Source organism: Pleurodeles waltl, chromosome 10 (genome assembly GCF_031143425.1).
Source record: "Pleurodeles waltl isolate 20211129_DDA chromosome 10, aPleWal1.hap1.20221129, whole genome shotgun sequence".
NCBI classification, from domain to species: Eukaryota; Metazoa; Chordata; class Amphibia; order Caudata; family Salamandridae; genus Pleurodeles; species Pleurodeles waltl.
Genome location: NC_090449.1, coordinates 674,100,965 through 674,118,365, shown reverse-complemented (window position 1 = coordinate 674,118,365; position 17,401 = coordinate 674,100,965). Strand labels below are relative to the sequence as shown.

The window sequence follows — 17,401 nt, the reverse complement described above, 5'->3', positions numbered from 1 at the left end:
CATATACAAATGACAGAGGCAGTTTACGTTTTACAGATTGATTTAATAAAATGACTGCATTTTAGATAACAAGGCGTGAGCCGCAACAACCAGAACCATACAACACAGTAGGATTGAAATAGTAACGAGGAGAGTAAAACATAGAAATAACGCTATCATAGTGTTACCAGATTACGTTCTCTCTTTTAAGTTCGATTTTGAGCACAGCATGTTAAGCTCTAAGCTTGCCTTTCAGAATCCCCGGGAGGACATCAACCCTCATACCTCAGCAAAGGATTGTGATCTGGATCAGCATCTGCAACAGGGCAGTCAGCGTCTAGTTGTGGTTCCCTGGTCGGAATCTCCCTGTTACGTGTACTAGGACTAGGAAGTGTTTTTATAATCAACACGATGGTGTTCTAAGAAACGTCCCTACGTAACGCTACCTCCCTTAATTTAGTGGGGGAAACAACACATTCCCGCAGCAAGTAACGACCTTGGTGACCGAAACAACATAAACTATTCCGGCCCGCATGCCACAACAGTCTTCACTATTGAGGAGGACGTAGCTGCCGTTTGAAAGCACCTGGAATGTGCGTTTAATCAAGGGGACCGGAACTCCCTTCAGATAGCAAGCCAAATTCGCAACAGAGGCATCACATGCCCCATGCAAGGACAGCTGCTTACAAATCATCGAATGGCTGACTGAAGTCTTGCATTCACTACCGCTAAGAAAAACCTCTCTCATACCATCAAGACATTTGTACAAGAAGGGAAGTTCCCAAACCTCATGTATATAACTGTCTCCCAGCTTTTCATATCTGCCTACCGGAACATGTTTTAAACAAGAAGTGAATTGTAGTGTAGAAATAGGCAGATTAATAACCCCGTGTATCAACCACTCAGCTGAGGGAATCTCAGCCACTGTAAAAGGCAATCTTTCCAATTTTTCAATGTTTAACATGACATAAGTCGCCTCCTTCTTAGCCATCAGTTGTTGTTGACGTGTCAAATTAAAGGAAAAAAATATCTCCCTGGCTCTGACGTGCTGCCACGGAACGCGACCCGCCTTCAGTGTCTGAAGTGTCCAACCCAACTGCATAATGGACCTTGTTTGACTTTGTCCATGGTATAATGAAGACATGTCAGATCGTATAATGTCTATAGCAGAAGAAACAATGTTGTCAAGGGTATACATTCGGTCGGACAGGGTGTGAATTCCATTATCTACAACAGCTAAAGCCTTTTTCAAATTTTCCTGATCTATCTGCCTTAATCGGGCCGCAGCCTCTTGTTGGGAAAGTTTCCATATTTCATTGTACACTTCGTACAAAAAACGTTTCCTACGTGGTGTCTTCGGGCCTGACAAAAAATCTTGCAAGTCAGTGTTATTAGACAGGAGAGTGAGATGTGTCTTAATTGAATCTAGCGTAGATGATTTAAACCATTGTTGACACAATTTACCCATGCTATATGTAGTTATAATTTCAGCATGTTCAGGTGATATGTAGCGAGGGTCTGCCCTACTCGTCCTGAAACCCCTGAGGAGGTGACAAAACGTGGATGACACCTGTTGGTATTTATAGGCCAAAATAACCACCCGCCCGGACGTGACAATGAAGTGTTAAATGTACCATTCTGGACCCAGTCTGTAAGTTCACTAAAGGTGGCATTGATATATTTCTGCTAATCCTTCATTTTGGTAGGGACAGGTATACCAGGCATATTCAATTCTCTAATCGTTGCTAAGCCCAAACAGCTAGTCTGTTGCAGTTTCATTTAAAAAAATTATCTGGACAGGAATGAGGCATGCTCTAAACAATGTTTCTCTACCCTGTGTCTGCCAATGTTTTGTTCCCCAAACACTCTTCAAATCAACATTTTTTTACCAATATTCATAGCCTTGAATTGAAAGTTGGGAAACAAAAGAATCTGAATATATGAATTTCGTTTTAGTCAACAAAACTTGCTTATCTTTATACGGAGTTAACTTAAAATAATATGACTTAGCATTCATTTGATGATGCCCAGAAAAATACGCAAATTTGTCAGAATATGTTTTAGAACTCCCTCGCGGGGGAGTTGGGCAATGCTCCCATTGCGTGTAGTCAAATATGGTCTTTGGACTACTGGCTTTATGTATAAAGTGGTGCCCATAATAATTATAACAAAACATGTCACCATAATTGTCTTTAAACTGGTAAACATCTTCATTCTCATAGACAGTATAATATTGTAACTCAGTCATAATGGAATCAACTGTCTTCACTTCCCAATCATCAGATACAATGCCTGATATTACGATATAATTCATGGATAACTTTAGAACGTACGGTATTTGAATTATCTCAGTGGGAACGTATATATCAAACATCACTTTATCCCACACAATCCCATCCGGAATTGGCACTGCAGAAATGTTCACAAAGGACAAGTCTCTTCGAACCTTATGTGATGAAAAATGCGGCTTCAACACCTCCTCCGCCTGTTCAACCGCTGATCTCTCGGGAAGAAAATGACCATGTATCAACAGAAAAAAGGTAACGACAAACCCTATCCACAGAAGAAATGCTATCATAGTCAGTAAGAGCCACAGATAGTTCCAAGGAAAAACAAAATACGTATCTTTAAGCCAATAAATCAGCTTACGTGGACCTGGGTCAGGTGTTGAAGAGGCAAATGAGTCCGACAGACCATCATCGTTGTTGGCAAAGTACCCAGAGGCAGTTCTTGCAAAAGGTGCCGCCATATTCAATGGAGGAGTTGGTGTTTCTCACGGTGGTACACTGTAGATAACACCACCCACAACATCAGTAGTCATTGTGACTCGATCAAATGTTTCCAAATTATTAGTTGTCAGTGGAACTATCGCAAGATCATCTTCCACCCTCCCCAAGCTCGGAGAGGCAACAGTGTTGGTGTAAATGACTTGGAGCGGAACATCTTCCCCAGTAGTGAGAGGGATTCGGGAACAACTGGACGTTGCTCTTGGTCTGCTGTGCAGAATCGGCCACATGTTGTAACTTGACATTGTCGATGGAGACAAAGCAATTTTTTTGGCACCTGGCAACGGTGGTAAAATAACAGTTCTTGTTCCGTGTATCACCAACACAGGGACTGGTGCTTGATAAGAAGGGCCAAATTCTTTTTTCACTGCGACCTTTTCACGCACAAGATCCCCAAGTCTGGGAATCCAACCAGTAGGCGTTACTGGCATGTCCTTAATTCCTGTGGAGGCAGCACTTTTAGAAGAGTTATCTTCACGGAACTGTTGTAATTCCTGCAAAACAGTGACACGATCATTTATGTCAAAAGGCGTTTCCGCCGCGTCCACACCAGGACCATCTAGATCCGGAACAAACATTTGTGTTCCGAACACCCAGGGATCTTCTAGGCAAGTTATTCAGTGCTCTCTGTACTCCATACAGGTGGGTTAGCCAACTACGACCCATACCTAATACTCTAGCTGTTATGGATTGCTTTAAATCGAGATTTAAACTCTCCACTACAGAATTTCCCTCGGGATGAAATGGAGATGAAAACTGGAGCTGGACCCCCAACGAAGCCATGGTGTCCCTGAATGCCCTTGAGGCAAAAGCAGGGCCCTGGTCCGAATGGAACGCCGCAACTGCATATGTACTGACAAAGATACGCAAATCTTTAATAACAGTTTGAGCGTCGGCCGAGCGTTGTGGCCATACCCACACAAATCTGGAGCAAGAATCTACAGCCACCAGGATATATTTGTATTCACTGTCTGGTGTCAGTGGACCACAATGATCCAAGTACACACATTGTAATGGTCTGTTTGATATTAAGAGGGGCGTCTGCGGCGGGCGCTTAGCTGTTGAAACTTTAATTTGTTGACAGATGTCACAACAAAGGACATACTGCTTTGTCTCCTTATAGAGACCAGGCCACCAGTAACGGGCGTGTAATAGTGAAATTGTGGCAGCCACACCAGCATGTGCAGATGCCACCCCCCTCATGTGCGGCATTAATCAATTGAGGTCTTACAATTTTATTGGGGATCTCGCGTACGCCTACGCCTGGGATTTTAACCTCAGCATTCAGCATACCTCCCATTAAGTATTGATATTTATTAGGAAATCCTTTAGGATAAGGCGTGCCATCAACCGTAGCTTTTATGGCAGCCAAAATCTCTGTGTCTGGTTTGGAACTCGAACGAGTAACTGCGGCCACAGTGGCAACTGCCACTGCCGACTTTGCGGCTTCATCAGCCAAAGTATTCCCAGCAACGTGTATTCCAATGCGCTGGTGTCCAAGAGTATGTACAACGTGGACTTTAGGTAGCGTCTCCTTCAGGTCTGCTACCTTCCCCCACAGTAGTCTGTGTTTTATGGTGTTGCCCTTTGAATCTCTGAACCCATTTAATCGCCAGTAATGTAGGTATTCATTAAAAGACTGGACACAGTAATATGAATCACAAACAATTAGTGTAAACTGTGTCGGATCTGTATGTTCCAGTGCCATCAATAGAGCTTTCAGCTCAGCCAACTGTGCCATACAGTCCCCTAATATTTGTGTATAAGTATGCTGGGGGCAGAATTTCTTCCCCTCCATATGTCCGCTCACTACTGCACATGCAGCTGAATATTGGTGTTTTGTCCCCACCGCCGGTTGCGCAGAGCCATCGGTGTACAAGACTACTTGATAGTGATCAATAGGCAACGTGTCAGCGGGAACTGGATATTCAATTACATATTGCAGAAATTCCTGTGTCTGTAGCTTTGGGTCAAAAATGTAATCTACATCAGTGGCTGTTAAAGACATAGCCCATTGTATCCATCGCGGGTGTAATGCTTTCGCGTTAGGAACACTCGCTTTCGTAACAGCCTCTAGGGCTGGAATAGGGGAAACGACTATAATGCGTTTGCCCTGGGCAAGAGGTCATTCTTTAATAACAGCCATCTGTACAGCAGTGAGAATTTTCTCTGTTGGTGCGAATCGTTGTTCAGCAGTCGAATACAAGTGAGACTTGTATCCTATCGGGACTGTCTCACCTTCATTAAAGGTGACATACGTAAACCTAATGGCCCCAGCTATCACCCTGATGACCAAATGTGTCTTATTGTCCCGTGTATGTAGATCTTTTGCAGCTAGAAGATCTGCTTGCAACTCTTGAAGAGTAGGTGTATGCTCAATCGTCCAGAATTTGCTTGAAAAATCAGGACGTATTAATTCGTATAATGGTTTTATGCGTGTAGCATAATCAGGAATGTACATTCTGCCAAAATTTAGAAATCCCAGCAATGATTGGAGTTTCTTAATCGTATTAGGAGGTTGCAATTGTGCACATTTTTCTAAAAATTGTGGCGCTAGGATCTTACCTTCGTTTGACAGCTCATATCCCAGGAATATGACACTGAGGAAGGCAATTTTTGACCTTTTTGAAGTTAAATTTGTAGCCAATTTTGGCAAACCCTACAAAAATGCAGGCTACTCGTCCTAAATGTTGTAGTAACTCGTCATCTGTGAGATATATATCATCTACATATGACAATGCTTCAGGGTCCAACTCGTGATATATTTCAGTCACGGCGAGCCGAAAACAGTCCTGGGCTATTCTTATACCCCTGAGGCAAACAACAGAATTTTTTCTGGGAGTCTAACACACTAAAACTTGTAAGGTCCCTACTTTCGGGTTCTATATTCTGGCAGAAGAAACCATTCGAGATATCTAAAGTTGTTTTGTACTTTTTCCGCACAATGTTGTTCATTATTGCCGCGCTATGTGAATTTTGTATAGCATATGTACGTGTATGTCCGTTCAAATGTCTGTAGTCTAAGACTATTCTATATGAATGGTCCGGTTTAGCTACTGGGAATAAGGGATTATTCATCGGCGAGACACAGAGTTCAATTACTCCCTGGTACTGTAATTGTGTAAGTATTTCTCTCACCGGTGCCCTTGCTTCATGTTTTATTGGATATTGCGGTTGTGGCTGAGGTTCACCTTTAATTGGAATTACATGATATGGAGAATCCCTATCCTAACCTACGTGATTTCTATATAAGGCAGGTGCTTGTGCTAGAGCCCATTTGATGCTATATGACTCTGCGAGTTCCCCTGGAACAAGTGGTGAGAACGAAGGTTTAAAAACCTCCTCCCCAACTGGGCATGTGCGAACAAAGTCAGGCGGCCAATCCTGTTCAGCCAGCAAAATGTCATATATCTTGACTACACGATCCCAAAAGATTGCATTTATAGTGCGTTCAATGTCACCTTCCAATTGTAAAGTCACTGTATATACCCTATCGGGATCAGAGACACGCATATCTGTTGTTTCAACTTGTATGAAGTCATCAGTTGCTTTCACCTCCAGATGCTCTAGAAGATTCCGGTGAACTATTGTGACCTCTGCCGCGCTGTCTAACAGTGCTAGTGCCCACGTCTTGTTCTCCAAGAGAACTCTTTTCCTGTGTGGCATGTCTAATAGAGACTGCTGCCACCTTTTTATTTTTAAACTGTTGTTTTTGTTGTATCGGTTTCTCTTCCTTCTTGACAGAAATCTCTGAAGAGCGTTGTTATTCCTGTCTTGGTTTCACGTACTCTGTCCTCCGCTCTGACCGCCCACCTCTCTCATTTCTCTTTTCCGATGAGTCCTGAAAGCAACGAGATTGGCGTGTATCAGTGTATTGATATCTATCAGGCGTTTTCAAGCTATCCCTATTTCTGAGATTATACCTAGTCTGTGGAGTCTCCGTACTCGGAGATTCTCCCCTTTCTTTTTTAGGTGTCTGTTGTTTCTTTTCCCAGCGCTTCTTATTACCCTCAGGTTGCTGTTTAGTATTATCTTTACTAATTTTTCCTTGAAACTGTGGTTTCTGTGGTCTAGCCCCTAGGCTATCTCGACCGATACTGGAATATGTTTCCGCTATTATTTTGGGCAGTTCCCGCTCCTGATCTAGTTGCGGAACGTCGCGGAGGCGCATGCGCACCGATACTGCAACTGCCTCCCCTTTAAGATTACTTAGTATTATTAAAGAAACCGTGGTAAAATTGCCCATCAGTTGCATTCCCAAATCTAAGGCTGGGCAGCCCCATATTCATCCTGAAGCTGTTTAAGGACTTCCAGTAGGTTTGCCAATGTTGGTGTACCGTGTGCTGTTGTGTAGAGCGCGGCAAACACTGTGCCCCATGTATTACAATGTTCCACTGTGGGAACCATTCCAAACGGTAAACACTGTTAATATCCTATGTTTATCCTGAGGTCCCGTATGGGGAAATACCGCCTCCAGCGTATTAATTTTTTGCACCAGCCAAAATGGAGTCTCTTCCCGTTTGGCTGGAACCTTACCCATGATAGAGTGTACAGTCGCCGGGTTTATACCTGGAGCTACTGCATGTTGTTGAGCTGGAGCAGCACGCGCTGGGTTTGTGTTTAGTGTCTGCATCACAAATTGTACTAAGCGTCTATATATGTAGCCGTTAAGTCTGTATATAAACGACGAACTTCAGCCACCGGCATATTTGCAACCGCAGGATGTGGTGTATATGTGGCCAATAAAGGCCAGGTCGGACCATCATTACTCAGTGGACCTAACCCTACTGGTAATATTGTATAGAGTAGGGCGCCATCAAGCCAATTATTATGTTCTTGATAAGACAGAGGTATCTCTAAATATGCGTACGCCCTGTATTGGCCAGGCGTTCGCAATCGTATATGTATGAAATGCATTTGTATTCCCATCAGCTGCTGGAAATGTGACCCAAGAGTAAAAAAGTTCTGTTCTATAGGCTGCATGGGCGGCCACCACAAACGTGACTGGACCCCCCTGGTTCGTAAGACCATGTGCAAGCAAATGCGCTGTGAGTGGTTGTCTCATATTAAGAGCTATTTGTATTACCTGGGGATTCGCCATTAAAAAAAAACAGCGTTGGTTCAGAGAAGGCACACCAAAAACGGGGTTTTTCCTTTTAAGGTTCAAGCTTGAACAACCATCCGCTATATCTAGGATTACCTATATCGCGGTGGTGGAAGTCCTCAGTGCCACGGACGTCTCTGTTAAAGGAACTGAGGGATCATTATAATATATGAGACCGAGAGAGACTGGTGGACCCGAAAATTAGAGCCAGACCAATCGTTGGCGGCGCCATGTCGCATAGGGTCTCATTATCCTAATGAGACTACTGGATATTTTAGCAGGGTAGTTCTCAGTGTGGGGGACTAAGTCTAACCCACGGAGAAGGACCCTTGTCGCCCTCAATCCGGTTTTGCTCCGGCTAACTAGCAGTGCATCATCTCTCTCAAAAGGAAGGGATGATTGGGCAGCCGAGCGCATGACATCTTAGAGCTTCTCAGGGAAGTCGTGGTCACTCAGATCCCAACCAGTTCTCTCATATCAAATGTGGTCTCATATACAAATGGCAGAGGCAGTTTACGTTTTACAGATTGATTTAATAAAACAACTGCATTTTAGATAACAAGGCGTGAGCCACAATAACCAGAACCATACAATACAGTAGGATTGAAATAGTAACGAGGAGAGTAAAACATTGAAATAACGCTATCATAGTGTTACCAGATTACGTTCTCTCTTCCAAGTTCTATTTTGAGCACAGCATGTAAAGCTCTAAGCTTGCCTTTCAGAATCCCCGGGAGGACATCCACCCTCATACCTGAGCAAAGGCCTGTGATCTGGATCAGCATCTGCAACAGGGCAGTCAGCGTCTAGTTGTGGTTCCCTGGTCGGAATCTCCCTCTTACGTGTACTAGGACTAGGAAGTGTTTTTATAATCAACACGCCGGTGTTCTAAGAAACGTCCCTATGTAAGAATGTGTACTTTCTACGAACCCTAAAGACTAAACTCTTCCCACGTCTATCGGCAATGTACCAGACTGTATCCTTGACTGAAGCACAGAGCGAGCAAGAATGTATTGTTTGAGAACTCCGGTGCTGAAGTAAGCTAAACAGTGTGATAGAAGAAAATAAAACAAGACCGTGAAACTGGTTATTGAAAAATAACAGTACGAGGCTGACTAAAATGCATCTAGAACTAAGTGCACAGAGGCCTAATGCTTTAAGCAAACGTGCAAAGGCTATATTAAAAATTGCTACACTACACTACCACATCATGCTTTAGTAATATATTTATTTAAAGTGAGTGTTTAAACATAAACTGAGAAACAGTCCTGCCCTGATGGCAAAGCTATTAGTAAACTAATAGGCAAGTCATGCATGGATCATGTGTACCCTAAATGTGGGCTAGATTTATTGTACACAGAGCAAACGTTTAGTGTATTTACTCAAAAGAGGATTTTTTTTTTTTTACAGCAGAAATGCTGAACTCACATATTTGAAGGTGCACTCATATGTGAGAATGAAGAAAAAGTTGACTGTAAAATACAATGTTTGCCTAGGATCATACAATTTGAGGCCCGTTTCCGGGTCAAGTACATTACAGTTAGGTCGAGTAGTTTATTCAAGCTACTCGACCTGCAGGTCTAGTAACACTTTTATGATTTTTTAAGGCCTGCAAGCAGCTCCTTCAAGTTTTACAACACATTACCCGGGAAAAGCCTTTTGAACTTTTCTATGGGAAGAAACCAGTCCAAGACTCTGAGACCCAGAATTGGAAGAAGACCGCCAGCCTTTTTAGGACCAGAAAGTTCCAGGAATAGCACTCCTGGCCCCCATTTTTGCTCTGCGGTCAATTCCACAGCCCCTTTCAGGAGTAAGATCTCTAGCTCCTGCTGAAGAATATGTATGTGGTCTAATGAAGGGAGGGAACAAGAGCGCGAATGGACGGAGAAGCATGTTGGAAAGGTAGAGCACACCCCCTCCTTTCCACAATCTGCAAGACCCATTGATACATTATCACTTTCCAGGCCTGTGGCAGAAAGGATACCTGTTTCTAACAGGCATCGTGTATTGACAAGAGGGTAGAGCATACCCCCTTTCCACAATCTGCAAGATCCATTGTTCTGACATTGCAGCCTTCCCAAACCTGTGGCATCCAACAGGCACCATTATGTGTGCTAACAAGAGGGAACTAGCTGCTTCCCTGCCCTGGCTGGGGAAGAAGGAAAAGGAGGGAGGGAGGGAGGGAGAGGTAAAGGCTTGGTTGCTCCCTTTATTACGGCCCCATTAGTGATTAAATAACAGGTTCTGCTGTTGCTACAGAAGTTGCTGGCTTTGCTGTCTGACCCCAAGGATAAAGACTCTGGTGAAGCCCTGAAACATAAACTACTTATAATCCCATTTCTGAGTCTGGAGACCTAGGGACTTAGCAGTGGCCTTGCTTTCCTTGAAATATTAAATGGCTGATTCTGCTTTGTCTTAGAACAAGTGGGACCATCAAGGCGAGGTCCATGAGGGTAGCCTGGACATCGGTGGAGAATCTCAGCAAGATGTGGCATCTGAACACCACAGAACAAACCAATAGCACACTACAGAGTCTGCCATGTCCAGGCCCTACTGAATGAGTTGTCTGGCCTCAGTTTGTCCATCCCACACCAGCTCTGCGAATTTTGGCTTTAGATGTCTGGGAGAGTGAAGATCACGGTACACGCCACACCCCAAATGGCATGAGTGAAGTGGCCCACTAGGAACAAAGCACTCAGTGACTACAAGGACATACATCCTGAAAAAAATGACTGCTTGGTGAACTGTTTAATCCAATCAGGTGGTCAGAAATATGCCAACGGATAGCATAAAAGAGTAGGTCCAATATACAACTAGTCACTCCAGAGCTAGGTGGGTCAACAAAAAGCCCAGGTCGCCTGGAGTTGGTCTGAATCTCCTGGCTAATATGGGGCTACCAGCAGGGGCTGGTTTCTCCCAAGCCGCCATTCTGTGATGCATCATTAAAGGGAAGTAGGGGTCCTGATGCTTGTGCTCTATGATGTGAGACCTCAGTCAAGATATCTGCCTTGACCTCCAGGAATGTTAATCTCAATTCCAACAATTATGCCACTTTAAGAATTACTGCTGGTAAGACGTGAACCCTGGAGGTGGAAGACAGGTGCAACAATGTAATTCCTACTCAAGGGAGAGGTCTAAACAACTAGCATCACTTAAGGTGAGGACATCAGGGTCCATAATTACAGAATGCCCATCGTCTGTGTCCTGCAGAGGATCAGAATCCCTAAACAAAAAATCTATATTCATCCACTAGACGCTGTCTCTCTCTTCTGAACCTATGCACAGAGTCAGCATGGTTCCAGCAAAGGGAGAGGGGTTAAAGTCGTAGACAGGTGTTGGGGGCTGTTGGGGCAGGTGCTCGTGATGGACTGACTGCAGCCGTTGGAGTTGTGGAGGAGGCCACCTGAATTACTATGGTGGATGGCGTTGGCAGTGGCACCAGAGCCATACACATCACAGGTCACTGGTGTCAGAGTGAGGGGTAGGGAGGTGGAAGATTAATAAAAAAAAAGGGGGAGTTGCCAGGGTAAAGTCCACCCTTGGTACTCCAACTGGAAAGACAAAGGGGCCCAAGACATTCCAGAGGGGACCTCTGCCCTGCGAAATATGTTATTATAGTGTTCAGAAAGAGTGCAGTGTCTGTCCCCAGAGCAGAAAACTCTGGGTTGTGCTGGCAGGGCTGGGACCTGGGTGAGGAAGCTGCATAGGGTCTGAAGGACTTTCCTCTTGGGGTAAAAGGACTAGCTCTGGCACATCAACTACCTACCTTTTGATCTCTGGTGCTGCCAGTTATTGTGTCAAAGCTTATGTTGCATCACAAAACATTCAACAACGGTGAGTCCAGCAACTTCAACCTTCGGGAAGACATCCTCTTGGCACAGCAATCTATTCCGGCTTGGACAATAAAATGTTTGGCCTCTCTTTCCTTGAGGCCCTTGGGGTGCATGAACCAACCAGCATGACTCGCATGATTCCTATGAGCTTGCACTGTAGTCAAACACGAGGCACCAAAGACCGAAGTTGTGAGGGTCTTTGGTGGACATCTGTCCATCACAGTACCTGCAGGGTTTAAAACTTGACCTTTTAGAAGACACAGTTATGAGAAAATGGTTGACAAAACTGAATGAAAATGTGAGGGAATTTGATGACTGCAAGCTCCAGAACTACCCTGATGGCACAGAAAAAAGGGAACTGACAGCAGGGCAACAGTGGAGGGGATGAATCATGGGTCCAGTGAGGTCACAGTAAGGTTGTTTCCAGCGCTGAGAAAGAGCCAGCGCTCCCTACTGGCACAGACAGCTATTACAATATTTCCACATCCAATCTGATGCCTGAAATATTTAAAAGGTGAGAAATTTGCAACTAGAGGTATCCATCAGAATATATTCTTTTCTTCCAAGTTATGTATTTCTCCTGTTTTTGCACAGCAATTTCAGACTATATTGCACAAAAATATTTTTCCACTTTTTTTATGGATCAGAAATAAAGGACTAAAGAATAAATCACTGAGAATGGCCAGAAAGAATCTCCAATAGGTAAAAACCTGGTCAATCACTTTTTGCATTCGTTATAACCAAAGTAGATCACTCATTAAGCATGATTAGTTGCAGTCTGTATCGTTCATTAAGCAGCATTACTTGCAGCCCATACATATGTAGAGTACTGCAATCTCCAAGATATATTTACTCTGAAATGGAAGTGAGGCTTCGGGAATGGTAAACTTTTTCCAGGCAAAATGTTCTTCATCACAATCCAGGTTAGTTAAATCAATTAAATAACCTAGACTATAAAAAAGGAAAACGAATTGTGTCTTTAAACACACATTTTGGACAAGAGCCTCTGCTGGTAATACTCACCCTTTCCTTCATACGAGAAACAATGTAGCGAAGGTATTTGCTTAACTCCTGCTTGTTTGTATTTTTCTTCTTGACCGCCTGAAGAAGATAAAGTCTCATACGAATCAATTGTAAAGAATACAGCTGTAAACCCATTCTACAGAGATCAGTTCTTAAGAAAGACATGCAACAAGAACAGATAGACAAGAGTGTAAACCGGATGACTAATGGGCAGCATAAAATCAGCACACTAAATCCTAATCAGTATAAAAAAATGAACATAAAATGTGCAACAGTCTTAAGTGCAAATGTCCTAAGAAACTATTAAAAGAACTTGTCAATGTCAATCTTCTAAAACGTAACACAATTAGATGGATATGCTACAAAATATCCATCAACATCTTAATTCAAATATCCTAGGTTTGTTTCTTTTTACACAGGAATACATTAGCAATTTTATGAAAATCACATTGTAACACTCCCATTTTGATTTGTTTTGCCAGACATTCAGTTTAAAATAAATTAACATGAAACAGCACCAAAAAAAAAAGTAAAAATAGGCAATTGATTATAAACTATATTGTTTTGTAGATCCTGATATTAATAACTGCATCCAGTTTCGTTTCTTTGTTGTAAATGCAGTGAACAGACATAGGATATATGTAGATCAATAGCCACTTTGATAGCATAGGAAGGGAAAATGTTTGTTAGCCTTTAAGCACTTGTTTGTGGCATGCAGTGCTGTAGATTGACATGATGTGCATACTCCTGCCATCTACTGTTGGGCTTGGATGTGTGCAACTTGTTTTTCCTCACAGAAGTCTTTCAGTCACAGGGTATATTGACTCCACCTACTGATGGTAATGCGCATGAGCACTGCCTCCATTGTTAGGTTGTTTCTCCGCATGGAAGAAGACCATGCGAAGAATGAAGAAAGAAAGGCATCTGCAACACCCAAAGGTGTCAGGGGAGGAGGGTGGGTGCATTTGCATCCACGACACTACTAGCCACAAACATATTTACAGGATGCTTCCTGGCATGTGCAGCTGTAGATATAGACGCTGTGCACAGACGGTAAAGCAGTTCTCCCCTAAAAGGTGGCTAGATGGAGTATGTTGCAGAGGGCTGGAAAAGTGTGTGGAGTACATTCTGGCCAACATTAGCTTGTTGGAGTGGTAAGACATCCATACAGTAATGCTTGATGAAAGTGTGTGCAACAGACCAGGTATCTGCTTGGCAGAATGTCAGCTATAGGGATATTACTCAAGTATACCACAGACGCCCCTTTTTGCAGATAGAGTGGGGTCTGTGAGAGCCAGGCAAAGGGCGTTTCGCTATGGCCTAACAGGTCTGTACACATTTGACTAACCAACATGCTACCTCTGCTCTACAAAGAGCAAGGCCTTGTGTGGTTTGGAAAAAGAGACCAAGCACTGCAGTGCCATAGGGAAAGGTTTTGTCTTGTCAATGTACTACATGAGGGCCCTTTTAGTGTAAAGAGCCCTTTTCGCTATGGATGTGGGAAAAACATTGGTTTGACTGATGTGAAGAGATCATCTTGAGGAGAAATCTCAGGTTTGTCCTAAGGACTAGTCAATTGGTCTGAACTGGGAAGAAAGGTTCTTCCATGGTACACGCCTGAGGTATGTGATGGCTATTTAGAAAGCCATCAATCAGAAAATGTACTTCAAAGGGCATGAGTGAAGTGGTTTGAAAAGAGGGCCCATAAGTTTGGTGACAACTACTATGTTGAGATTCTACGCTGGGGCAGGGTGCACCCTGGGAAGAATGACTCTTAGGTCCTTCCATATAGGCTTTACTGACTGGAATCCTGAAGAGGGAAATGTGCTACTTATTCTGAATGCAAGCTGCAACAGCAGTTAAATGAAGTCTAATGGAAGTGTAAGCAACGCCTGTTTTTTCTAAGAGAAGCAGATAACAGGCAATGGCCTGGGCTGAAGCCTGGAGAGGGCGGATGTGCCTGGGAATACACTAGTGCACAAATCTCTTCCATTTGCCTGCATACAGGCTCTCGTTGTAGGCCTGCAGGCCTCCTTAATAATGCTCATACTCTCTAGAAGTAGGTTGAGGTAGCCAAATTCTAAGACCTCAGAAGCCAAATCACAAGATTTACCTACTTGGGGATCAGGTGTCTTAGTGTGCCCTCGCTCTTCATGAGGTCCCGCTGGTTTGGCAGCTTCTTGTGAGACACTAGTGTTTTAGGAAAGTGGTGATCTAGGGTTGTCTGGCCCAGGTGGGAGCAACCAGGATGAGGGCGAGTGATGTTTGACAAAGCCTTCAAACGGAAGACGTGGGAGAGGCGGAAAAGTATAGGCAAATATCCCTGACCAGTTTTTCCATAGTGCACTGCCCATGGACTGTGGGTACCTGGAGGCAAAGCTTGGGCATTTTACATTTTCGGAGGTGACAAAGAGATCTATATTGGGAAACCACAACAACAGCAGTACAGGAATTGAACTTGTGGGTGGAGTTTCCACTTGTTGCCACATTGGCCACATGGGTATTTTGCATTTTTGGAGGTGACAAAGCGGTCTATGTCAGGAAACCACAACAACAGAAGTACAGGAGTAGAATCTATGGGTGGAGTTTCCAATTGTGGACTTGTTGCTGCATCCTGCTGAGGAGGTCTGCAAAGTCGTTGTCCTTTCCCGTTAGGAACTCCGCCAAAAGATGAACTCGGTGATGAAGTGCCCATTGCTAAATGCCCTGAGTTAACATAGACAATTGTTGAGAATGAGTGCCGCCCTGCTTTTGTAGGTAGAACATGGCGGTCATGTCGTCTGTGCGAATGAGGATGGCCCTGTCCTGAATGTGACAGAGAAACTACATGAGTGCTAACTGAATGGCTAGTAGCTTCAAGTAGTTGATGTGGAGCCCCTATTGACCGGGTGCTCACTTACCCTGAGAACTGGCAAATCCTGCAAGTGCGCCCTCCCCCTTTGAGGGAAGCGTCCACTGTGAAAGTTACTTGCAGAACTGGGTTGATGAAAGACAGGCTCTGCAACAGATTGTTGCTATTCACCACTGCAGCGAGCGATGAGTACCGCCACACATCAAGACTAAATCTTCCCAGAGACCCTCCGCCTGTGGCCATTGTGCAGCTAGGCATTCCTGCAATGTGCAAATTTGTAACCAGACATGGGGAATATGGCAATCCAAGAGGCCATCGTACCGAGGAGGCGCATGTTCGTCCTGACCGTTACTTGGCGATCTGACTGAAAACGTCAAAGCAATGATTGGAAAGCTTGAACCGGAGCTGAACTTGGATAGGCTTTCCTGGTGACAGAATTGAGTGCCGTCTCTTAAATGGCTGGACCCAAAGGGGTTGGAGATGGGGCTTTAGGATATTGATGGTAAACTCTAGATCGTGTAACAGGTCTATGGTGGTCTGTGTATGTCCCAAGCACTGTTTGTTTGCACTCTTGATCAGCCAGTCCCCAAAGTAAGGAATGACACTGATGCCATTCCTCCTGAGGTGAGCTACCACTATGCCAAGACACTCTGCAAACACTCTGGTGCGGTGGTAACCCTGCAGGACAGCACTTTGAATGTAGGCGTCATTCAGGTCGAGGACAGTCATGGAGTCACCTTACTGCTTTAGAGGGATAACATCCTGGAGCGTTACCATGGTGGAAGTGCTGTAAGAGGGTGTACTTGTTGAAGGGCCTGAGGTCGAGTGTAGGCCTGAGGGACCTATCTTTCTTGGAGATGAGAAAGTACAGGGAGTATTCTCCTTTGCCGCGGTGGTGGAGTGGCACAGGTTCTGTGGCCCCTTTGTAAATAAGTTTCTCTATTTCCTCCAGAAGGAGATACTAATGTTCTGTGGATAAGGAGTGTTTGCGGGGAGGAATGTTTGTAACTCTGGTCTATGATGGCAAGGATCTGCTGAGGACATTTCTGTCCACCGTGGAAGAAACCCCTGTAGTCTTCTTGACAGTGTTATCGGGGTGGGGGAAGAATGTGAGTGAGTCACTTTTTGGTAAGGGCAGAGCCGTTGAAGGCACTGCCCTTTCCTTTTTCCTTTGAGTTGTTACCCCTGTAACCACCTCTGTAATAACCATGTGATGGGGTTTGCTGGGTCTGCTGCCACTGAAAGGAGGAAGAGACCTCATAAGAGGTGGGTTTAGCACCTCTGTGGTATTGGGACTTGTGAAAGAACCCACAGTTAGAAAGTGTTTGACAAGTTCCCATGCACTTCACTGTATCAGTGACCTTTTTTTTTTTTTTTACTTTTTCCATCATCTAGTCAACCTGTGGTCCGAAGTGGTGCTCCCCACTGAACAGTAGGATGAGTGGATGCTGCTATACTTCAGGCTTATAGTGGATCCGGATATTTGAGTTCATTCCTCGTGCTGCGGAGTCAGCAGTATCGAGGGCACACCTGAAAGTGGTGTTTGATATTATTTTATACTGTGTAACAATGTCTTAGCATCTTTTATGGTGCTGCTCTGGAAGATGTTGGAGGCGCTCCCATTTATTTGTCCCTGCGTGCCCGGTCATACCTGGAAACAAACCGATGGAACTGGTGATGCACCAGTGTGTTGCTGATTTAGCCAGGACGTGCTTACCAGCTGCATCCATCTTTCTGCCCTCTTTGTCAGATAGTGGTGTACTTCCAATGCCCTGAGTGTTGACATGCTTGCAGGAAGCAATTACCACTAGTGGATTTCCCCTAA

The 17,401-nt window shown here is 44.2% G+C and overlaps 1 protein-coding gene across 2 annotated transcripts in view; it reads right to left on the bottom strand.

The window, feature by feature from the left end:
- ZMYND11 (zinc finger MYND-type containing 11) overlaps nt 1–17,401 on the bottom strand; it is a 572,905-nt gene that overhangs the window by 435,483 nt on the left and 120,021 nt on the right. For both annotated transcript variants that reach the window (XM_069211170.1, XM_069211171.1), the window contains exon 6: nt 12,726–12,803. In XM_069211170.1, coding sequence (XP_069067271.1) covers nt 12,726–12,803 — 78 coding nt within the window. The remainder of the gene's footprint in view (nt 1–12,725; nt 12,804–17,401) is intronic.